This window comes from Podarcis liolepis, assembly GCF_965112155.1.
Source record: "Podarcis liolepis genome assembly, chromosome: 5".
Taxonomy (NCBI): domain Eukaryota; kingdom Metazoa; phylum Chordata; class Lepidosauria; order Squamata; family Lacertidae; genus Podarcis; species Podarcis liolepis.
In genome coordinates, this window is record NC_139556.1 from 5,134,494 (window position 1) to 5,156,925 (window position 22,432).

General features: G+C 44.1%; 1 protein-coding gene across 2 annotated transcripts; it reads left to right on the forward strand.

Moving 5' to 3' along the window:
• The first annotated feature begins 694 nt into the window (after positions 1–694).
• LOC310706954 (tubulin--tyrosine ligase-like protein 12) lies at positions 695–21,867 on the forward strand. Of its 2 annotated transcripts, none has more exons than XM_083503379.1 (14): positions 695–1,112; positions 6,604–6,779; positions 7,752–7,950; positions 8,348–8,507; positions 9,159–9,292; positions 11,870–11,946; positions 13,976–14,092; positions 14,198–14,392; positions 16,728–16,839; positions 18,523–18,674; positions 18,778–18,859; positions 19,898–19,966; positions 20,454–20,592; positions 21,163–21,867. In XM_083503379.1, the coding sequence occupies exons 1-14, from the start codon at positions 993–995 to the stop codon at positions 21,312–21,314; spliced, it is 1,884 nt and encodes a 627-aa protein (XP_083359505.1). In that variant the 5' UTR covers positions 695–992; the 3' UTR covers positions 21,315–21,867. The 2 variants fall into 2 exon arrangements, with proteins under 2 accessions (XP_083359505.1, XP_083359506.1); XM_083503380.1 differs by lacking the exon at positions 695–1,112 and adding an exon at positions 1,672–1,806.
• Positions 21,868–22,432: the final 565 nt, after the last annotated feature.

Below are 22,432 nucleotides of genomic sequence, written 5' to 3' on the forward strand. Positions count from 1 at the left end.
CACAAAACAGAGAAACCAGTAGGAGAACACTTCAATCTCCCAGGACATTCTATACAAGATCTCAAAGTAGCTGTTTTACTACAAAGGAATTTCAGAAATAGACTGGAAAGAGAAGCTGCTGAATTGCAACTCATTACCAAACTTAAAACCATGGAGAGACCTGGTCTGAACAGAGACATTGGATTCTTATCTCATTATACATGACTAAGCCATTTCTCACCTTCTCACCCCTTGCCTTTTCCTGTAAGACCTATTGCAGTCGTTAAGAGTCGTCAACAGGCTCATCTCAGCTATCTGCCAATCTCCCATTCCCACCACCCTTCTGAGTAATACCCCTCCCCACCTTCTCACTATATAGAAGGGTCCAGCAACTTCTGTTTCAGTGTATCTGAAGAAGTGTGCATGCACACGAAAGCTCATACCAAGAACTAACTTAGTTGGTCTTTAAGGTGCTACTGGAAGGAATTTTTTATGTTGCATTCGGACTTCCCTGCTCGCAGGGCTCAATGGCCGCAATAAAACCCTGAAATGAACATCTCTTTTCTCCCAGTCAGGGTTTGTCAGAAGGGGCAAAGACAGTTGCCCGCTGCCGCCTGTTGGAGGAGAACGCGCTTCTGCTTTAAAGCCCCACTCGGGCCAGGCATCACTTCGCGGGGTCTGGGGAGCGACGCCCGGACTCGGCTGCAGGTGAGTCAGGCGACGGGAGGAGGGTCTCTTCCGACGCTGCCCTTCTCTTGGCGGCGCCCGGACAGGACTGCCTTTCGGGCTCGCCGGGGGGGGGGGACCAGGGCCGAGCCACCACCCGCGGAAGAAGCGCGCCCTGTTGCTGCGCTCCGGCTTTCGCCCGCGCCCTTGGCTGGCGCGCAGCCCAAGGAAGCCGCCTCCGCCGGGGCCCTTTAAGAGCCGCGCGCCCGCCCAGCCGGCCTGGCGGAAGGAAGGGCTGCGCCCGGAGGAGGAGGAGGAGGAGACGGAGACGCCGCCGCCTTAGCAGCATGGAGGGCGACTGCGCCGACGACTACAAGGCGTTCGTGTCCCTGCACGGGCCGGCGCTGCGCGCCTCGGCGGTGCCGCCCCGCTACTGGCAGAGCCTGTGGCGCAAACTGGAGAGCGAGGTGGGCGCCGCCGCGGGCGGGGGAAACGCGCGCCGGGAAGGCTTTGGCGCAGCCTGGGGGGTCCTCCTGGGGCGGAGGCTGGATCCGGCCCCCGGCGCCCTTTCCGCGCAGGAGCTGAGCCCGCATCCAAGGCGGCAGGCCGGGCTCCGCGCCCCCGGCAGTCCTTCCAGGGCCTCGCCGTGTCCTGGGGAAGCGCCTTCCATAGTCCGGCCGAGCTGCTTCATTGCATGACCCCGAGACAGGGAGGAAAACGATGTTCCCATCCTCTCTCCCCACGCCCTGCATGGTTTTGTGAACTTCTAGCATGGAGCCTCTGGCTCACGTTTTCTGTAACTAAAAAGTCCGAAACGCTGCACAGCCAGATTTTGGGAATATGGCACCCTCAGCAAGGACAAAATCTGGCCACTCTCCCCCCCCCCCCAATTTTTAAATTTTATTTTCACAATAATTCCTCTTGGTACAGTTTCCTTTTATGGGTTTTCTCAGTAGGTACTGTACCTGCATAAATACAGAGGGAAACCTCTGCATAAATACAGAGGGAAACTGCACCACCCTGAATCTGGCACTGAATCCTGCAACCTTTCTTCATAGGGGAGTTGCTTAGCTGGGAGTAATTTGAGGAGGACCTGTTTCTCTCACTTGCGACTGCTTCAGCCTAAAGGATCATGGTGAACGACTAAGCCAGATTTTGGGAGTAAGCATAATTGATTTGAAATTGGTTACTTCTAAGGGAGGATGGGGATGTAGGTGGCGCTGTGGGTTAAACCACAGAGCCTAGGACTTGCCAATCAGAAGGTCGGCGGTTCGAATCCCCGCGACGGGGTGAGCTCCCGTTGCTTGGTCCCAACTCCTGCCAACCTAGCTGTTCAAAAGCACGTCAAAGTTCAAGTAGATAAATAGATATCGCTCCGGCGGGAAGGTAAACGGCGTTTCCATGCACTGCTCTCGTTTGCCAGAAGCGGCTTAGTCATGCTGGCCACATGACCCGGAAAAACTGTCTGCGGACAAACATCAGCTCCCTTGGCCAATAAAGAGAGATGCCCCAGAGTTGGCCACGACTGGACCTAATGGTCAGGGGTCCCTTTACCTTTAAGGGAGGATGCTTTGGGCTGAAATGCTAACCGTGGCCCCCTAGTTGTAAGACCCATTGCATTCAATAGGGTCTTAGGTGAGTGTTGTTGTGTTGCTTCCTTGGTGATTGGTTTTAGAATCGAAGGCTTGTTTGATCTTGCCCTTTCTGGCTTTCAAAAGAAGACTGAGAGTTGAAAGGGAGTTTGATGAAGGGGTGAGATTCCCTACCAAGTTTTTTGAGCGGTTATTGGTAATTAACTTGGGCGGGGGGGGGGGGACTGTTTTGAAAGTGGCTTGTGTTTTTCTTTTTGGAGGTGGCTTAATTTTGTTCCCTGGTTCTAAATGCTGCGTTTAGATGTATGTCTCTTTGACGGAACTGATGAAAGGAACAAAGAGGAGGCATTAATTCCAGTTAGGAATCATGTTGGTAGTGGAATAGAAACTTGATACCTTTGTTTATGGACAAGTGATGTCCATGTTTTTTAACTGCAGTGTAAAGGCTTTAGGTAATTATGATAAAAATATAGTGGTGTTCAGCAGATCTGTTTGGAAGTACAAAGCAATTGTTTTTGTGCAAAACATGTGAAATCGGAGGGAGAATGAGCAAGAAACTAGTCCAAGAGCAGACGTGACAAAGAATTTTAAATCCCATCTACAGAAAACTTGTTCGACTCTCTACTTTCACAGTTAATAATTCTTTCAAACACTACCGTGTTTTGAAATCAAGCGGTAAGTGTAATACTGAACATCCAGCATTTTGGCATTGTCTCAGTTAAGACGTGCAACCAGCCAGGGATTGCCAGCCTTTGGGGACCTGTGGGCACATTTGCAAGCTGGAGAAACTGTCACAGCCCCCTCCACAAAGCACACACTGCGTCCTGTGCTATTGGCTACAGTAGAATGAACGCATCTTTCTTGCCAAATTTCAGCAGGCAGGGCACCAGGAAAGGCCACTGTGAGTGAGTAGGTGACCATGGCTGTTAATTTGACAATCCCTGCCATCAACCATGGTTAAGGTAGATTAGGCTGCCATTGCGTACAAACTTGCCTGAGTGTCAACAATGGCTTTCCGCCCTAGAGCTACATGGCTAAAGCATGAATCGGAATGAAGCAATTTAGAAAGCTGTGGCTTATGTTGATTGTGGTTTGACGTGACGTCTGAATTGACTGTGGGCTATTGCTGCTCTTGTCACTGAGACTGGAATGAATTTATTAGTTTGAGTTCTTTTAAGATCCATTTTATATAAAGAGATCATGAAGTTTGTATAGGGGTGGCCAATACTGTATAGTCCATGTAGGCTGTGTTGCCCCCTTGGCAGCAGAAGAAGAAAGTATGAAGTTATATCTACTAGTTGTCCCAGTTTGTGCAAGGACTTCTGCCAGTGCAACAGGACTGCCCCCCACCCAAAATGTTTGGGGTGGTTGAAGCCTCATAACAGATCTGAGAGGGCATAGGAAATTCTGTTCTGGGTACAAGCCATGGATTCTCCTTTTGTTTTTAACCTATACTGTACTTGGTTGTTCTTGTCCTGTTTTAAACAAGTACTGTATTTTAGTTGTTTTTAAGGGCATGTTTGTTAATCACCTTGGGATATATATGTGGAAGGCAATTCACCCATGAATGAATAATAATACATGAAATGTGAGTTACTTTGGATAACCTGCCCCACCCAGTTCCTGTACCGCCCCCAGTGAAACAAGAATGAAAAACATGTTTGTTGTAGGCTTAGGTTCTTAATTTGCTTTTCTTGCTTTCCCTTATTCCCCATTCAGTTATTTCCTGCTTTATCCCAGTGTGTGTCATTGCCATGCATAGCTTATATAAATACCTTTTTGTCTGTACTTGTAAAAGCAAATCTGAGCAGTGATTTTTTTCTGCTCCATGAGTTAATGTTTTTCACTTCGTTTATATACCTGTGGACCTTTCCATCTTGCTGCGATGACTTCAGAAGAGCAGTTTGACACTTTCATAGTTCTGTAGTGGCCTAGCTTGCTTTTTAAATTGCTCCGTGTCCAACAGAATTTACCTTCTGCCTCTCCAAATACAGTGGTGCCTCGCAAGACGAAAAGAATCCGTTCTGTGATTCTCTTCGTCTAGCGGTTTTTTCGTCTTGCGAAGCAAGCCCATTGACGGATTAGCGGCTTTTAGCGGCTTATCGGATCAGCTGATAAGCAGCTTAGCGGCTTAGAAAAAGGGGGGGAAACCCGCAGGAACTCGCAAGACATTTTCGTCTTGCGAAGCAAGCCCATAGGAGATTCATTTTGCGAAGCACCTCCAAAACGGAAAACTCTATCGTCTAGTGAGTTTTCCATCTTGCGAGGCATTCGTCTTGCGGGGCACCACTGTACAGTGAAAGGAAAACTTCCTCCAGAGTGCAAGACTCAAGACAATAGTGTTTTGTTTTCAACATTTCTACCTTGACGAGTTTAAGGAACTGCTCAGTATTGCAGATGGTTTTTGGTGGGAATGTTGGAGTTGAGCGCTCAGTTTACATGGGGCATGCCAATTAGACATTGCTCCAGAATGTTTCTGATACTCTCTGCAGCTTTACACTGTATCTGGGAATTGGAAATAAAGGACAAGATGATTTTCAGATAGGGGCAGCCAAGGTTTTCCTGATCTTTTCACTGAAAAATACCCAATAGCTTCTAGGGAACACGGGACACGGTTTGAAAACCACTGCTCTGTGGTGGATTTAACTTCCTTTTAAAAATTCAGGAGGGGGCACACACTTGCAGTCAGCCAAGGGAAACTTTTCAAATAAAGATGCAAAACAAGAAATGTGGATGTCACTGCACATGTATTCTTATTTTCTATTCTTTGGAATGTTTTTACCATTGCATTTTTTTAAAAAAAAATGCTTTTGCAATCCAATGCCAACTCTTTCTAAACAATTCAACAATAGTAAGTTGTTTCTGGGGTGGCAGCTGGTTTGAGAATAGCGCATCCCCTTTAAACTGCTGAGAATCATTTTTGACCTTCCCATTAAGTGTATATATCTGAACAGTAGGACTGTTTGCATGAGGGTTAGTTTCATATGATTAAAATGGTAGTTCTGAAAAGCAAGAAGAGTACTTTGCCATATTGGAAGCACGGTGCAATGTCAGGGACACAATCCCACTTCTTGAGCTAGCACCAGGAACCAAGTGACCAGGTTTTCTGCTAAGGCCAGCTTTAATCGGTGAATCCCTGAGAAAGGCCAGTCTCACGTGACTCCTGGCCATAATTTTTTGTAATAAAACATGTTTTAACTTTTTTTAAAAAATGCTGCCCTGTTAATTGACCAATCCACAGATCGCTGCAGCCCTTCTGAGTAATCAGGTTATTTTCTTAGTTTTCTGTTATATGCCAGCACTTTGGTTTTATTGCTTGGCTTCCTCTTTTATTATGGATTACTAAGTCGGTCTGCAGGTTGACACTTGATTTGCAACCTGAGAGCTGTAAGTGAATTCAAGGCTGATGGGAAGCTGGCACAAATGAATGTGTTTTCGTGTCTCCTGCATGTATGTTTTTCATCTCCTATTGGAGTTAAAAGTGATATTCTCCTGCCATTGTGGATGAGATCGCTTCTCAGCCATTGGAGAGTGAACTAAATGGCTGAGATAATAAATATTGAATAACACGGCTGAAACTTCCTGCTGTTGAGGTGTGAACAAAATTAGTATTATTTTAAAAAACAGTGTTTTCAGAGATTTGTGACAAGTTCTAGGTGCTAACCACGATCCCTGTGCTGCCTCACTAATATCTAAGACAAGCGCTTGTGTATTCAGTGTTGGTGTGGTATATTAAATAAGGAGCATGCAAGTTGCATGTAAATGGCCGAAACCGTTCTCTAAGCCCCCAAAGCCACTTTTGGACGAAGGAAGTGGGAGGGAAAGGGTTCTTGCCATTTACCTGGCAGTTGGTTCTCCACCTTTACCAAGGCTCCAACAGAACTTTTTGAATGTTGTGAAGGGAGGAGACTTGGGATGATTTGGAGCAGAGAAAGGACAAGTAAGAGCAGGCTTAAGTCCCTCTTGCTTCCCCTGATTCTCTACTCTAAATCCTCACCTCCCAAAGCAGCTCTTAAAAAAAAAAGAGAGGCCTAAGTTAAATATGCTTGAAAGGAACAAGTATTTAGCCCCAAAGAACAAGAATGAATAAATCTCTGAACTCTGGAGCCATTATTTTCTCAGCACCACCTGCAATGTACAGATAAGGATACTGACCATCCTTACTATGGGGTAGTGAAATACATTCCCAAATACAGGTGTCTCTCCGCTTACAGACTTAAACTCACTGTACTATGTAGTTCACTGGACTTATATAGTGGTGAACTCCTACTTGATGCTTAACTTTCAAAGCGTTTTTTAAATGCCATGCTCAGTCCGTTGGGTCTAGTTTAAGGCTTTGCCCCGTCATCCTTGTTTACAATTTCAGGTGTTTGATGCTGGGGAGTATTTTGGGATAATGCAAGTGGAGGAGGTGGAAGAGGAAGAAGACGGCGATGAAGAACTTGAGGGAGAACTGAAAAAGAATTCAAATCCTGGAAATGAACTCTGCTACAAAGTGATAGTGACTAACGAAATGGGACTTCAGGCGGCAAATTCTAACAGGTGAGTCATTATTCTGAAGCCGACCTGAATGTTGTGTTGCAGGGTGCCCTTATGCTCATGAGCTTTACAAAGTATGAGAAGATAGGTCCCTGCCCTGAAGGGCTTGCAATATATGTCAGGCATAGGCAAACTCGACCCTCCAGATGTTTTGGGACTACAACTCCCATCATCCCTGACCACTGGTCCTGCTAGCTAGGGAACGTGAGAGTTGTAGGCCAAAAACATCTGGAGGGCCGAGTTTGCCTATGCCTGATATATGCAATCATTGGAGCAACACAAGCAAAACAGCAGAGCAAGAAGAGGCAACAGAAGGTGCACAGGTAGATCATGCAGTTATTTTTGTTAGGTGTGCTTGGAGTTAGTTACAATATGGGGGCTCCTGGGATGGTTCTGAAGGATCTACGGAGAAGGTCGGTTTTGAGGAGAGATTTGATGGAAGAAAAAGAGGTTTATTGAAATCAAACCTTTATTAGGCATTATACAAATAAAAACCGTAAAAAGGAAAATAACATGTAAAAGCCTTGAAGTATATATAAAAAGGCAGCAGTTGGCTACAAACATATATATATATATACATATAGAATCAGTGGTTTTCCTTGTTAACCTGCTCCTACAAGAGGAATGGCAAGGCCATGGAGGGTTTTGAAGGTAAATATAAGACGCCTGTCAGGATCCGGCAGCAGACAGGAGAGTTATGGATGAATGCTTTATGGCCAAAGCAGCAAGAGAGATGAATGGTTTTGGCAGGAGAGTGCTGATGCCATCAAAGATGGCAAGGTGGAATGGGAGAGGGGGGAGGTGGCAGTAGTTGCAGTAAGAGGTGACCATGGCGTCAGCAGTTTTAATTTGGACTGTTATTAGGGCAGAGTTTTAGAATGTCTTGTCTATAGTCATCATCATGAACTGCCCGCGTCATCATGTGTACCTGTGTTCTGTGTTTTGCTCTTAACCTGGCCTGTCTTGCCTTCAAAGCATTTTTCTCATTGACCATGCCTGGACATACCGCGTTGAACATGCCCGCCAGCAGCTTCTGCAGGTCCCTGGTCTGCTTCACAGAATGGCCAACCTGATGGGAATAGACTTCCATGGAGAAGTGCCGGATGAGAGAGCTGTCGCTCAGGTCTTGGAGGAAATGTGGAAATACAACCAGACCTATCAGCTGTCACATGGGGTATGGCCGTAGTAGGAAAGCCGAAACTCACACTGGGGTCTAGCTATAAAATTAAGAGATTGTGAAGAACAAGCTTTTAAAAGCATTTCCCGGGTGCAAATGAATGATGCTTGACATCACAGGCACAGATTTAGCACTTTCTGCTTCTTCTTAATTTGTTGAAATGGAGAACTAGTTGGGTATCATCTGCTTATTAAAGACACCCCACCCCAAACCTCTGAACAACCTGACTCAGCCTTTCATGTAGATATAAATAACATGGGGCAACACCAGAGCCTGTGAGACTCCATAGCATAACTGCCAAGGAGTCGAGCAGCAGTCCTGCAGAAACCCCCCCCAAAGTCAGATGTTACAGTCATTTTTATAACACATGACTGAGTTTGTTCTTCTTGTGCAGACTGCAGAGGAGAAGGTCCCTGTGTGGTACATTATGGATGAATTTGGATCCCGAATCCAGCATTCAGATGAGCCTACTTTTGCAACAGCCCCCTTATTTTACATGCGGCAACAAATTGCTTATACGGTTCTCTGGCCCTTAAGGGACCTTGAGACCGGAGGTAAGTGTATCTGTGCACTAGGTGTGCGATCTGGGTAAGTCAGTGTTCTCTTTGCCTATAAGGCTTCCGTGCAAGACGCTTCTGCGCTGTTGTTTTTTAAGAGCAGAGGGTGATGAAAAGGATCCGGCGACTGTGCCAAATCCTGAGCTTCCCCATGGACCACTTATCGGTGCAGCTACCCAACTCTCAGTTTCGTAACATTACCATGACTTCAGGTGACCCAACTTCAAAGGAACTTCAGGCTGGGTTACGGAAGAAGATCCCTGCCAAAAATGGGACTCGTAGGCTCCCTTTTGGAAGGGATCTGCTGTTCTTGGGGAGCTGCTGATTGGGAATTCCCTAGTGTAGTTGATACCAGCAGAGTTTCCTATCAGTATTGATCAGTTGATGATTTCAGCAGGTGGCCATGACTTGGGGAAAGCAGTCTTGCAAGCCAAATCAAGCCTACATTGGCCCAGTGACTGTTTCAGAGGACGGGTGAATTAGTAGTCGAGGCTGTGTTGTGATTTTTTGTTTGTTTTAAATGTATGGAAATTTTCTGCAATTTTTATTAATCTCCGTTTACGCATAGCTATTGCATATTCATATTGACGACACTGAGTTGATAACAAAGTGTACAAAAAATACCTACAACTTTTCATTTTCTTACAGAGGAAGTGACCCGTGACTTTGCCTATGGGGAAACTGATCGCTTAATCAGGAGGTGTCGGCTGTTGCCATGGCTACCCAATGATGTTTTGGAGATCAACTCTTTTACTGCAGAGCCATCAGATGATCACTACCAGGTACAATTTTTTATCTTTAACCGGATTGGTTTGTTACAGATAACTACTGTAACTTGCTATCGGTATCAACTGTTTCTGCACTTATCTGTTATACACATAGGCTCCATTACTACTCACCAGAAGTAAAATTAAAATACTGGGGACTAAGGCCAGTCTCCTAACCATAGTTATATCGGCCATGAAGGGGGGAGCAGGAAAAAACTTAAACACGTAGCAGAGATTCAGAAAAATAGACCAGAGGCAATTGCACTTCATCCATCAGAGCTTTTAATTGCTACTGAAGCCAAATGAGCATAATGGTCACAAATCCAGAATATAAGAAATCCAGTTGCAGCACTTACAATAAAACTTACAAACTTATAACAAGACTAAACCTTAACACTATAGCATGCAAAAAACAGAACACAAGAACAAAGAGAGATAGAGAGAGAGAGAGACCCAGGCTCCTCCTGGCCTGACTATTATAGGCAGCACGACCTTGACAGAAAGGATAACAAAGCCAGCTTAAACCAGCTGTACTCAGCTTCCCAGCAGAAATAACCCAAACAGAAACCTCCTTCCTGTTTCTTTCACATAGAAAGAAAACTTTCTTTCACAAAGAGAAGAAACCTTCTATATAACCCTCTTGAACTAATCAGAACAGGAAAGGTCTCTACACATCAGATCAATACTTTCTGTACTAAGAAATGCAAACTGACAAGTTAAGAGGTGGGGGGCTCACACGTCCCCTTCTGCACGGACTTATATGACGTAGCATTATGCAGATGTGCGGTTTGTTTGCATCTGTTCTTAAATTTGTTTTAGATATTTTATTGCCCTGTGTTGTTTTTAGATCCCTTTTAATTCTTCGAATGTGTTTTTATTTTATTTTTAGTGTGTGTGTTTTTAAGTACAGAGGTGTTTGCCTTCTTGACTCTTTTAAAAGAAAGAAGGTGGGTGGTAAATTTAATAAAGGAATAATAAATAAATTGCATCTCCACTGGTGCTAATCCAGTTGTGTACGTTGTTGCGCCATACTCAGTGCAAACTACAGAAGGGAGAGGGTTTGCAGAACACTCACTCTCCCAACCATTGTTCGGAGACCGCTAGCATTATAGCTGTAACAGCTTTATAGGTTCAGAAAAACACTTGGGGGGGAAATAGCTGCTGGGATGATATACTTCAGACAGCTGGTGTAGGATTGCATTTGTGTGTTGACTCCACACACAACGTCCTCGGTGCTCATTGAAAACTAGCGCAGGTCTGAGATAATGTCTGGTTTAGTATTCATTCTTTATTCTGCTAGTTATCCATGTGCAGGGAGACATTTACATGAGAAAGCATTCAAATGTGTGGTTTCCCTACTTGGACCAATCCCAGAAGGGTTCTGAAGTTGTTATTGACTAATTGTTATTTAATACTCAGCATTTAAATCACAAAATGCTGACGTCCTTTCTCCCTAGGACTGGGGTGAGGCACCTGTGGCCCCCCAGAGTAGTTGAGCTCCAACTTCCATCAGCCGCAAACACAATTAAGAGTCGGGGATGACAGATGTTCAGCAACATCTGGAGGGCTGCAGGTTCACCACCCCAGTATTCCTGCCATAGAGGGTACCTAAACTTATTATAAAAAAATACAATACTAGGAAGAACGTGGGGAGGGGGGACAGTAAAACTCAGGTTACAAAAGTGATTCCCAGGTAAGTATTTCAGTACAAAAATTAAAGCAGTAACGACAAGGAACTTGCTTCTGGTGTGAATGTTGACAGCAGGTTGTTCAAAGAAATTCATTGTCCATTTGTGGCCTATTTCATCTTTCTGTGATTTAGCTAGCTATATGTGTCAAATAAGAAACTCCTCAGAGTTCCAAAACATTTTTTTAAAATAGTGATGAAAATAACTTTCTTGAAGGGCTTCATGAAGTGCAAATTACTGCACTTATTATTGTTGTTTAGTCATGTCTGACTCTTCGTGATCCCATGGACCAGAGCACGCCAGGCACTCCTGTCTTCCACTGCCTCCCGCAGTTTGGTCAAACTCATGTTTGTAGCTTCGAGAACACTGTCCCACCATCTCGTCCTCTGTCATCCCCTTCTCCTCGTGCCCTCCATCTTTTCCAACATCAGGGTCTTTTCCAGGGAGTCTTCTCTTCTCATGAGGTGGCCAAAGCATTGGAGCCTCAGCTTCAGGATCTGTCCTTCCAGTGAGCACTCAGGACTGATTTCCTTCAGAATGGATAGGTTTGATCTTCTTGCAGTCCATGGGACTCTCAAGTGTCTCCTCCAGCACCAAACTGCTAAATAATCCAAGCAAAATTTGTCTGACGGGTTTTTATACAGCTTGATAGAGTTGGAAGCGGGTGAATTGAGTGAGAGCAGAACTAGATGAAGAAGGAATTTAACTGAGGTGTTATGTCAAAATTGATCTTTAATTGAGTTTTCTGACTTCTGCGCTTTGCTGCATTTCAGCAGGACTTACCTTCTGAGTCAACACATATATGTGAGAATCAGCCTGCAAGTTGTCCTCACCACGATTGAAACTGTTGTGTGTTCTACAGTATAAATTATCTTCATAACACTCATGGTGTTTTCTGTTTCAGGCCATCTTAAGTGAGAACAAGGAGACACTTCCTATTCCAATAAAGCTTCCTGTTCATGACAAGAATAAAATCTTCAAGTACGTATTTCCAAATGGTGTGTTTTGCAACAAACATATGACTTCTGTGAGTGGTTTTTCAGCAGTGGAGAGTTAGCTCCATTTATTGTATACTGTGACATTTAGCCCTGGATTCTGCTGCTTATATAGGAGAAGTTCAATGTGATGCAGAAAAGAGAGGAATAATGTTGCTTTCAAATAATTGTAGTGGATGAGTTTGTGTGAAATTGTAGAGATTATAGGTTGTTAATGTGAATCTTCATGTCCAACCCTGGGGAGAATAATAACAAGAAGCTAATGCATTTTAAAGAGAGGCTATATCAGTAAGGAATACTGTACTAGCAAGAGAACCATTTTAATTCTTGCAGTAAAAACAAGGGAGAAGATGAGTCATTGCAGAGAAAGGAAAACATTACTAAGCCTGCAAAGTTCAGTGTGTTTGTTCTGCAGGAGGCTTGCCAATGTTTTGCTTCCTAGTTAACTGAAAAAACAGCAACAGTGAGAGAGCAGGTTTTTTGAATACACAACTATGGGCGTTTGCTTCTAAGTAGAAATATAGTATGTTTGGATAGTGGCCTAGCAAGCCGCTGTTGTAGCATGCCAGAAGGTCTTTTTCCTTCACTCTGTTTGGAAATCTGTATTCCCTATTCACAGCTGTTAAGTGGTATGTGCTAGATTGAGTTAATGCAAATCCATCTCTCTTTTCTCCATCACACAGGCATTCTTGTACATTTTGAGGAAAAAAGTGTGTTTGCCTATATGCATGTGTGTTTTTAAAAGACTGAGTACAGGTTTTTAGGTTTTAATGGAAAGATTTTTATAGAGGCATGACTGTATTCTTCTAAATAGACTAGAGACCTATTTGCACATTGCACTAAGTCATAATTTATTTTGAACAATGGCATTTTATTTTATTTTATTTTATGTTATATTATTTTATTTATATACTGCCCTTCATCAAAGGATCCCTGGCGCTTCACAGAATAAAATGCAAGATAAAACACAAGTAAATAATTAAACCAAAACAACAAAAACAACCCCCCCTCCCACAGGTACATTTGTGTACATGCTTCCCAGGCCCTTGGGCAGCTTCCCCCGCCCCCATGGTTTGTCATATTGTCCAAAGTTAAGTTTGTTTGTTTGTTTGTTTGTTTGTTTGTAACAAACCCCAAGAGGGGAAACAGAAATATGCCATGGTTTCTTATCGTGCTATAAGGAACACTTGGGGGACAACACATTCATGATGAAGTCATGTTTAAAACAAACTAAATCTAGTGAACTTTCCTTGTTTTGATGATGTGATATTGTGAGCAATGTGATCTCATGTTAAATTTCCAGTAACATATTTCTGCTACTCGATGAAGGTGGTACTTATATCTTACTGGGTCCTCAGCGATTCCAAACTCAGCGATTCCAAAAGTGACTTTTAGGTTTATTTAAATAAGCAGCTACCTTTTGGATAAGAATTTTTTTGAACGGTATTATCTAGGTACAACTGGCAGGTGTTGTTGCTTTCATATTATCCCAGCACATATTTTGCCCCTACTTTTTAAAATTGGTTTAACATCTTGCCTAATAAAGAGTTCCGGGGAACACAAAAGCTCGCTCGCTCTTTTGTGACATTTTGGTTAGTCTCTACCCCTTACTGTGGGTTTTGCATCCAGGTAGAGTAATGGTGAATTTTGAAATCGTGTTTGTGTATGTGTGTGTGTGTATGTATGTATGTATGTATGTATATGTATGGATACTGTTATTGCTGTTTTAAATTGATAGTGTTGTATATTTGATTCTCATAATGATAAAGGTTGGCATATAGCTGTGTCAATAAATACGTTTCTATAATTGTCTAGAAAAGACAGGAATGTGTGGCTTGGGTTGCAGGATGTGTGGGGGCCGAAAAGTCTCACAAGTGTGGCCCTTTCCCTAGTGCCAATGCAATACTTCTCAGGAACTTCAACAACGCTATTTATTAGAGTCTCCATATGCCTCCCTCCTGAGAGCTTCTTTCATATATTTTCTTCCTCCCCCCCCCTTTTTTTTTAAAAACCAGAGTTTACACAGACCTCCAACAGGTCCTTCAGAATCTGACTCACCCCCGTTTTGAATTTACGGACTCTGAGCAAGAAGCTGACATTCTCTACAACTTCTCTCACTTCAAAGATTTCAGGTTACACAGCTATTTCCCTGCAAGTAACAATTTTTCTTACCTGTTCAATATGCGTATATTCGGCTGCGCAGCTCTCTGTTTTTAAATGCATCCCTTGTCTTGCAGGAAACTGAGTGAGGAAAGGCCTCATGTGATGCTGAATCAGTTTCCTTGCGAGAACCTCTTGACCGTGAAGGATTGTCTGGCATCCATCTCAAGGCGCATTGGGGGCTCAGAGGGGCCAAAATGGCTCCCCCGCACATTTAATCTTCATACAGAATTACCACAGTTCATCAGTTACTTTAAGCAGCGTGAAAGGAGGTGAGTCCAGCTCGCTTCTTGCACAGAAATAACAATTTGCATCTGTAGTCAGTATCCCTAATTTTATGTGCCAAGATAAAGTGCAATAGTGGCTGAAATAGTGGAAACTATAGTGGAATCCCAAGGGTGGTGCTGTGGGTTAAACCACAGAGCCTAGGGCTTGCCAATCAGATGGTCGGCGGTTCAGATCCCTGAGACGGGGTGAGCTCCCGTTGTTTGGTCCCAGCTCCTGCCAACCTAGCAGTTCAAAAGTACGAAGTGCAAGTAGATAAATAGGTACTGCTCTGGCAGGTGTCCTGGCAGGTGGATAGATCACATCTATCCAGTGCTTTACCATCTGCACTGGCTCCTGGTGGAGTACAGGATCAGGTTTAAGGTGCTGATTTTGACCTTTAAAGCCCTATGTGGCCTAGGACCCACGTACCTACGGGACCGCCTCTCTTGGTATGCCCCACGGAGGGCCTTAAGGTCCACAAATAACAACACTTTGGAGGTCCCGAGCCTCAAGGAGGTTAGATTGGTTTCAACTAGGGCCAGGGCCTTTTCAGCACTGGCCCCGATCTGGTGGAACGCTCTGTCACAAGAGACTAGGGCCCTGTGGGACTTGACATCTTTCCGCAGGGCCTGCAAGACAGAGCTATTCCGCCTGGTCTTTGGTTTGGACTCAGTCTGACCCTTATGTTTCCCTCCCCTTAGGGTCTTGATTTATCAACTATTTTAAAATGAGGTTGCACTTTAAATTGCATTTTAACCTGTATTTAAAAATAAATAAATTCCTATTATGTTTTTACTGTGATTTTATTGGTGTTAGCTGCCCTGAGCTCTGGCTGGGGAGGGCGGGGTATAAATAAAATTTATTATTAGTAGTAGTAGTAGAAACCAGTGTTTCTGTGCGCTGCTCTGGTTCGCCAGAAGCAGCTTAGTCATGCTGGCCACATGACCAGTACCAGCTGGCTCCCTCGGCCAATAAAGTGAGATGAGCGCCGCAACCCCAGAGTTGGTCACGACTGGACCTAATGGTCAGGGGTCCCTTTACCTTTACCTTTATAGTGGAACCTTTACCTTTATAGTGGAATCCCACCCTCTTTGTCTGCTCTGGCTCTCTGGGTCACCCCTGTGGGAATCACCCCTGTGGGAAACTGGGGGTGAGGGAGAAGTAAGAGGTGGAATGAACCCCCCTCCACCCATTGCTTTGCTCTGGCCTCATCTGTTGCTGGCATGCAGATCCACCCTCAAAGAAATGTGGCACCAGAAAGGGGAAAGTGACCTTCCCTTCGTACTCCTGAACGAAAGCTTTTAGTACTTAGTGACTTGAGAGGGCCAGTTTTAATTAGGGAGAACAACTTTTACTTGCTGGCTCTAAGAGTAGAGGAGTGTCCTGTAATGGAAAGGTGGCTGCCTTTTCCTAACCATGAGTGGCAGCCTTTATGTTTGCATTGTGATTAATACTTCTTCGGTATCTCTGAAAACAAAACAAAAAACCCTAAGCTGAGAAACACATAAATTTTGGCAATGTGTAGATGTATCTCAGTTCAGCTTGTTTGTTAAAAGGGTGGTGGCTGAAAACTTCTAATTGATTTGATCAGTTTTGTTTTTATAGTTACTTACTTTAATGGCCTCACATTCTCTGTATGATGTATAGTAAAAAGCAAGAGGAGTAGGTGGCGCTGTGGTCTAAATCACTGAGCCTCTTGGCTTACCGATCAGAAGGTTGGCAGTTTGAATCCACGCAACAGGGTGAGCTCCCGTTGCTCAGTCCCAGCTTCTGCCGACCTAGCCGTTCAAAAGCAAACCAGTGTGAGTAGGTAGTGCTGTGGTGGGAAGGTCAACGGCGTTTCTGTGTGCTCTGGCACTCGTCATGGTCCTCCGTGCACCAGAAGTGGTTTAGTCATGCTGACCACATGACCCGGAAAGCTGTCTGTGGACCAACAGTAAGAAGTTGAACAGCACTGTTATTTTATTTATTTCTGTGCTCAAATTCACCTAACACAGGGAGAATTAAATCAGATGAGAGTCTCAGTTTAAACCAATATAATATAATCATTGGGTGTAAAGAGGTCTGCCTAACTTGTGGTCCCCACAGCCCACCTGCTATGCATAGCTTGATGAACCCATTTCTGTTGGGCATCTTTCATCCATTTGTGCTTTGTGCCTCTTCCGTTGGGCATCTCTTCATCAAAGAGGAAATGGGGAGGACTAAGCAGAACATGCGTTTGTCTTGGTGAATCACAAGTTGTGCAGCCCAGGGTAGAGTATTCTTGCCTGGGAATGTTTGCATTCAGACATGCAGTGGACAAACGCCTGCTCTTTCCTTCCTTCCTTGGGCCCACTGTAGGGAAGAGGACAACCACTGGATATGCAAACCGTGGAATTTGGCCAGGAGCCTGGACACCCACATCACAAAGAGTCTTAACAACATCATCAGGCAGAGAGAGAGCATCCCTAAGGTCAGAGCAAAATGGGTCTTTGTAGCATAGCTTCTTATTCCCTGGAGCATCTCACTGTCGTTTTCCTTTTACATTTAAAAAGGTTCTCGATGTCTTTGCTGTCACGCGATCTTCGTTGTTCATGTTAAACTTGCATACAATGTTTGTTTAGCAGTGGTCATTGCATTACAACATTTGAAGTGTTTTTTCCAGTGGCTTCTTTCAGCCCATATGTCTGTACATTTTTGACGGTAATAAACATTGGATAATTGCCACTTTATGCCTTAGCTGCCACACTGTTTGCTGAGAAGTAAGATACCACTTAGGTATAAGCATCAAGAAGTGTTTTGCTCCTTCTTCCTAGACTGGTTATTCAGTTTACAGCATTAAATTTTTAATGCACACCTTTTTCAACTCAAGTATCTACGTACAGTGGTGCCCCACAAGACGAATGCCTCGCAAGACGGAAAACTCGCTAGACGAAAGAGTTTTCCGTTTTGGAGGTGCTTCGCAAAATGAATTTCCTATGGGCTTGCTTCGCAAGACGACAATGTCTTGCGAGTTCCTGCGGGGGTTTTTTCCTCCCCCCCCCTTTTTCTAAGCCGCTAAGCCGCTTATCAGCTGATCCGATCAGCAGATAAGCCTCTAAAAGCCGCTAATAGCGCTAATCCGCTAATCCTTCAGTGGGCTTGCTTCACAAGACGAAAAAACTAATAGACGAAGAGAATCACAGAACGGATTCTTTTCGTCTTGCGAGGCACCACTGTACCCTTTTGCAGCCCAAGGCAACCAGGTAATCTTATATCAAATTGTTTTCATAATTTCTGGTGATACTTGGTGATATATTCGGTTTGTTCCTTAGAATCATAAGTTCTTTTTAAGTGCAGTGCAAAAAATCACTTTTGAGTCAAAACTACATGAAATTCTAGCATAGAATCATAGAATTGTAGAGTTGGAAGCCCCCCCCCCCCCCGACCATACAATCCCACCTCCTGCAAGTCAGGAATCGCAAGAATCCATGGCAGATGGTCATCCAACCTCTGCTTGAAAAACTCCAAGGAAGGAGAGTCTCCCACCTCCTGAGGGAGACTCTTCCACTGTTGAGCAGCTCTTGCTGTCAGAAAGTTCTTCCTGATCTTCAGTCAGAATCTCCTTTCTTGTAACTTGAAGCCATGGGTTCGAGTCCTACCTTCCGGAGCAGGAGAATACAAGTTTTCTCCATCTTCCATTTGACAGCCCTTTGGATATTTGAAGATGGCGATGATATCTCATCTCAGTCTCCTCTCTTCTAGGCTAAACATACCCATTTCCCTCAACTGTTCCTCATAAGGCTCGGTTTCCAGATGCTTTGCTTGCTTTGATAAAAGCAGAACAACAACTTAAAGGAAAACAAAACTGAAAAAAGGAGAGCACATTCTTTTTTTATTTATAAGCCATCTATGCCTGAAAAGAGACAGGTCTACATTTGGCAGGTTCATTGTGGGGTGGGGAGATTGGATACTCTCACTGTTGTGTGTGCAGCACCTTCACTTTGCTTTTAGTGGTTGATCTCACAATTCTTCTTAATCGTGTTGCAGCTTTTTACACGGCTTGTAATTGTAAGCTGCTTTGAGGGCCCAACATTGGCCAGAAGGAGAGGTACAAATACTTGAAGCACAAAGTTGAAATTGTCTGACCTGGGGTTTCTTATTCTTCTGTCTTCAGGTGGTATCCAAGTACATTGAGAACCCAGTGTTGTTCTTTCTTGAAGATGTGGGATTAGTTAAATTTGACATCCGTTACATTGTGTTGTTGCGATCAGTTAAGCCACTGCGACTGTATGTTTATGATGTGTTTTGGCTACGGTTCTCAAATAGGTAAGAAGGCAGCTTCTACCACGCATTGAGAAGGGTTGGACTTGTGGCATTGCTGAATTTTTTGAAGAATGAATGTTGTATTTCATCCATTTTTCCTTTTCAGAGCGTTTTCACTTGATGACTTGGATGATTATGAGAAGCATTTTACAGTCATGAACTATGCTTCTGGAGTCTCGTTAAAACAGGTGAGTAAATTATACAGGAAAAGGAGAGCTTGGTGGACCAGATGGTGTGATGGGTTGAAATGTGGCCCACCAGCCCCTGACTCCCTTTAGCCCAGTGGCTACATGGTTGTTTGACACCCTGGGCTTCTTGGGGAATTAAGGGTGGGATAGAATTGTAATAAACGACAAATTACAGTCGTACCTTGGATCCAGAACGCCTTGGTACTCGTCCGTTTTGGCTCCTGAATGCTGTAACCCCAGATGTGAGTGTTCCAGTTTGCGAATGTTCTTTGGAAGCTGAACATCCGATGCAGCTTTCGATTCTGTGCAGGAAGCGCCTGCAGCCAATCGGAAGCTGCACCTTGGTTGTCAAACGTTTTCGAAAGTCGAATGGACTTCCGGAACGGATTCCGGTCAACAACCAAAGTATGACTGTAATGATAAATTTGAAGCCACCTTCTGCAACAACCCTACCAAAGCTAACTAAACACATATGAATTTTTGGTGGGGGGGGGCACCTGGAAACTCCCATATGCTGCCTGGAGCAAACGCAGGATTATAAATGCAATACCCGGCCACTGCAACTGCACCCATGAGGCAGCGGCGAGGGCTCAGGTGAAGCCGTGGCGAGGCCGGTAGTGGCACAATGACAGGGCGGATCTGGCACCTGAGGCAAATCACTTCGCCCTGCTTCATGCAAGCACCAGCCTTGCTTTTCACCTATTTAACGGAGCCATATGTGAGCCTCCATATTTCCAGGGAAGGGATTTCCAAATCCCATCAGCTTGACAAGAGCCTATATTGTTGGAGTGCAGGTTCCCCATCCCTGGAGTTCACCCTCCGCCTTCTGAGGCTGACAGTTTCCCTTGGGGACTTAAGTTTTATGGGCTCTTACGACAAGAGTATTCAGAATGGGGTGTGGGAGAGAAAGCAGCCTTCAAATATGGGACGTAAAATTGCAAGAACTGGATCCTAACTTGTAGAGGTGTTGTAAGGAGGACAGAGGTGAAAACTGGTAAAGTTTCGTGATCATGCTTAAAAGAATACCTTCTTTTTCAGATCCACTATGATGAATTTATCCCTCTCTTTGAGAAACAGTATCCTGAGCATTCTTGGAAATCTGTGCAAGTAAGGCACCTGTGATTCAGTAATTTAATTTTTTTTCTCCCAGTGGTAAAAAATTACCAGAGCTTCATTTTTCTGCCATAGATTACTTTATTATAATGATTATGTCTCTCACACAAAGGTCATGGGCCACAGGTAGTTCTAATTATATGTACTGAGTTTATTTCCCCCCTGTGGCTTCAGTAGTGGTTCAAGATTTCACATGGTTGCATCCTGTGTCTAGTGCTAATTTGGCAGGAATAGTCATCAGTAAGGTCGCTTAGACTCCATCACTGCCTCCCTTTCAAATGCTTCTGTTATTATTTGACAAATGTTTGAGTTGAGCAAAAGGAAGGAGTCTCAACTTAGTCCGAGAGCCGAATGCTTTGTGTGAAACGGGTCTGGGTTTCATTCCCCGCCATCTCCAGTCAAATTCCCTCGGGAAATAATGTTAAAGTTTGTTGCTCTTACACCTGCATTTATTGTAAATGTGACTTTTTGTTGTTGCCAGGAGGATATTTTCAAGGCATTTGCTGAACTGTTCCAAGCTGCTTGTGCAAAGCCTGCACCACTTGGCATCTGTGATTATCCATCCTCACGAGCCGTTTATGCCATTGACCTGATGCTTAAGTGGGATACATCCAGCAACGGTAATTTCTCCTTCTGTCTTGTCCTTTTTGTCCTGCATATTTTTAGGGCTCTTCTGAAATTTGGGAAACCAGAAAAGAGATTTAATTGCTTTTATTAGTGGCCATTATAGCTTTGGTGGGATTGCCTTTAAAGGGGTCGCTTTTTGGACAAAGGCCTTTTCACTTATAAATGGAAAGATACTGCTGCGTTTCAGAGCAGCGAGTCTTCAAACGTTGTGTGTAAAGGGGTTCATACTGAAAAAGTTCTTCACTGCCAGCTGAAAGGGTCTCCTGGAGTGCAAGTGAATAAACTGGGATGTGCAGCAGGTGGGAAGCTTTCCTTTTCTGCCTGGCCCTCCTCTCTGGGCAACCACCCACCATCCCTGCCCCCTGGAGAAGTTCCCATCTCTCGGTGGGCCTCCTCCTCTTCCTCCAGCAGGAGGGCTCCTCATTAGGGTCCTCTGAGAGGTGTCCAAGGTGCTACTTAAGTGCTAAGGGTAAGAGGAGAAGGTGTGTTCCATGTTGGGGAAGCCTCTTTGTGTTTAACATGCGTATCTCAGTAAAACTACGTTATCTCTGTCTGTCTTCCAGGCAAACGGTTTATGCAGCCTCAGATTCTGGAGGTGAATTTTAACCCTGACTGCGAGAGAGCCTGCAGGTATCACCCGACTTTCTTCAACGATGTCTTCAGCGCCCTCTTCCTGGACGAAGCCAAGGATTGCCATGTGACTGCCATTGTCTAGGGCTTGTCTTGGCTATTTTGCGCTTCACAGTGAGATGCTTATAATTTCAGTTCTATGAGCTGCTTATGCAAGAATCTTTCCTGTACTAGCAATCAAGACAGAAATCTACTCAATCAGGTGGAACATGCATATAATGTGCTTGTAAGCAGTTGTCTGGGTTGCCTTAAAAAAAAAACTTTTTTACTTTCTTTCCTATCTCAGTTACTTTATCGCTAGTTCACTTTCACAAAGTGTATGTTTTTATTGCATTCTGATGCTCCCAGAAGTGCAGTATCAATTTATTATTTTTTTCTCAGTAGTTGGTATATTTTGTTGGTTACAAAGAAGTATCTGTACGCTTTTCCCTATGTCCTTTGTGTTTTTATAACTTGCTGCAGATTTACTGAGGCCATTGTTTTTCTTAAGACCATTGTGCTCCCGCATCTTAAAAGGCTTTGTTTTACAAATGAATATGAAGCAAATTATTTGAAAGCCATAGCTGGCTCCTATGCCTGCAGAATTTCAATAAACTATGTCCCCACAAATACCAGAAACTGCCTTTGAAATAACACAAGAGCATCTGTAATTTTTGTTTCTTGGTGTATCAGGTCTTCACGTTGAGAAGTCACTTCAGCTTCCTTGTTTTGCAACATAAACCTTGCTTGCTTCCAATATTTCCATTCTTTATTCTAGCAAATAAAATGGTTCAGCCACTGGCCTTCCCCTCCTGCCTCCCCCCACACCTTAAAAAAAGAAGCAAGCATCATCTTTACATGTTCATTCTTTGCCTGACTGCTGCCCTCCCTTTTAATGAGCTCTTAATGTATTTGAGTTGCAGCACTGCTTTGGGAAGATAAGTTCCCGATATCCCAGGCCAACAGGGATGGTGGTTCAGTTCGCCTTGTGACAGGAGTACATGTTTTTTTAAAGCAGCAAACAGACTTCCATCTCTTACTTAACACAGCCCATCTTCTGCCAGCTGGACAACTCCAGCCAGATAAAATGTCCCCCCATAATACAGGGTTTCTTCCCTGCAGTGGGGTCTCCAGTATGGCAGCAAAGTAAAAAAAGTTTTGCCTTGAAACAATCTTGTCTCGCTGGTTTTATGTAGGGCTAGAATCAGGTTGCCTGTTAGCTCA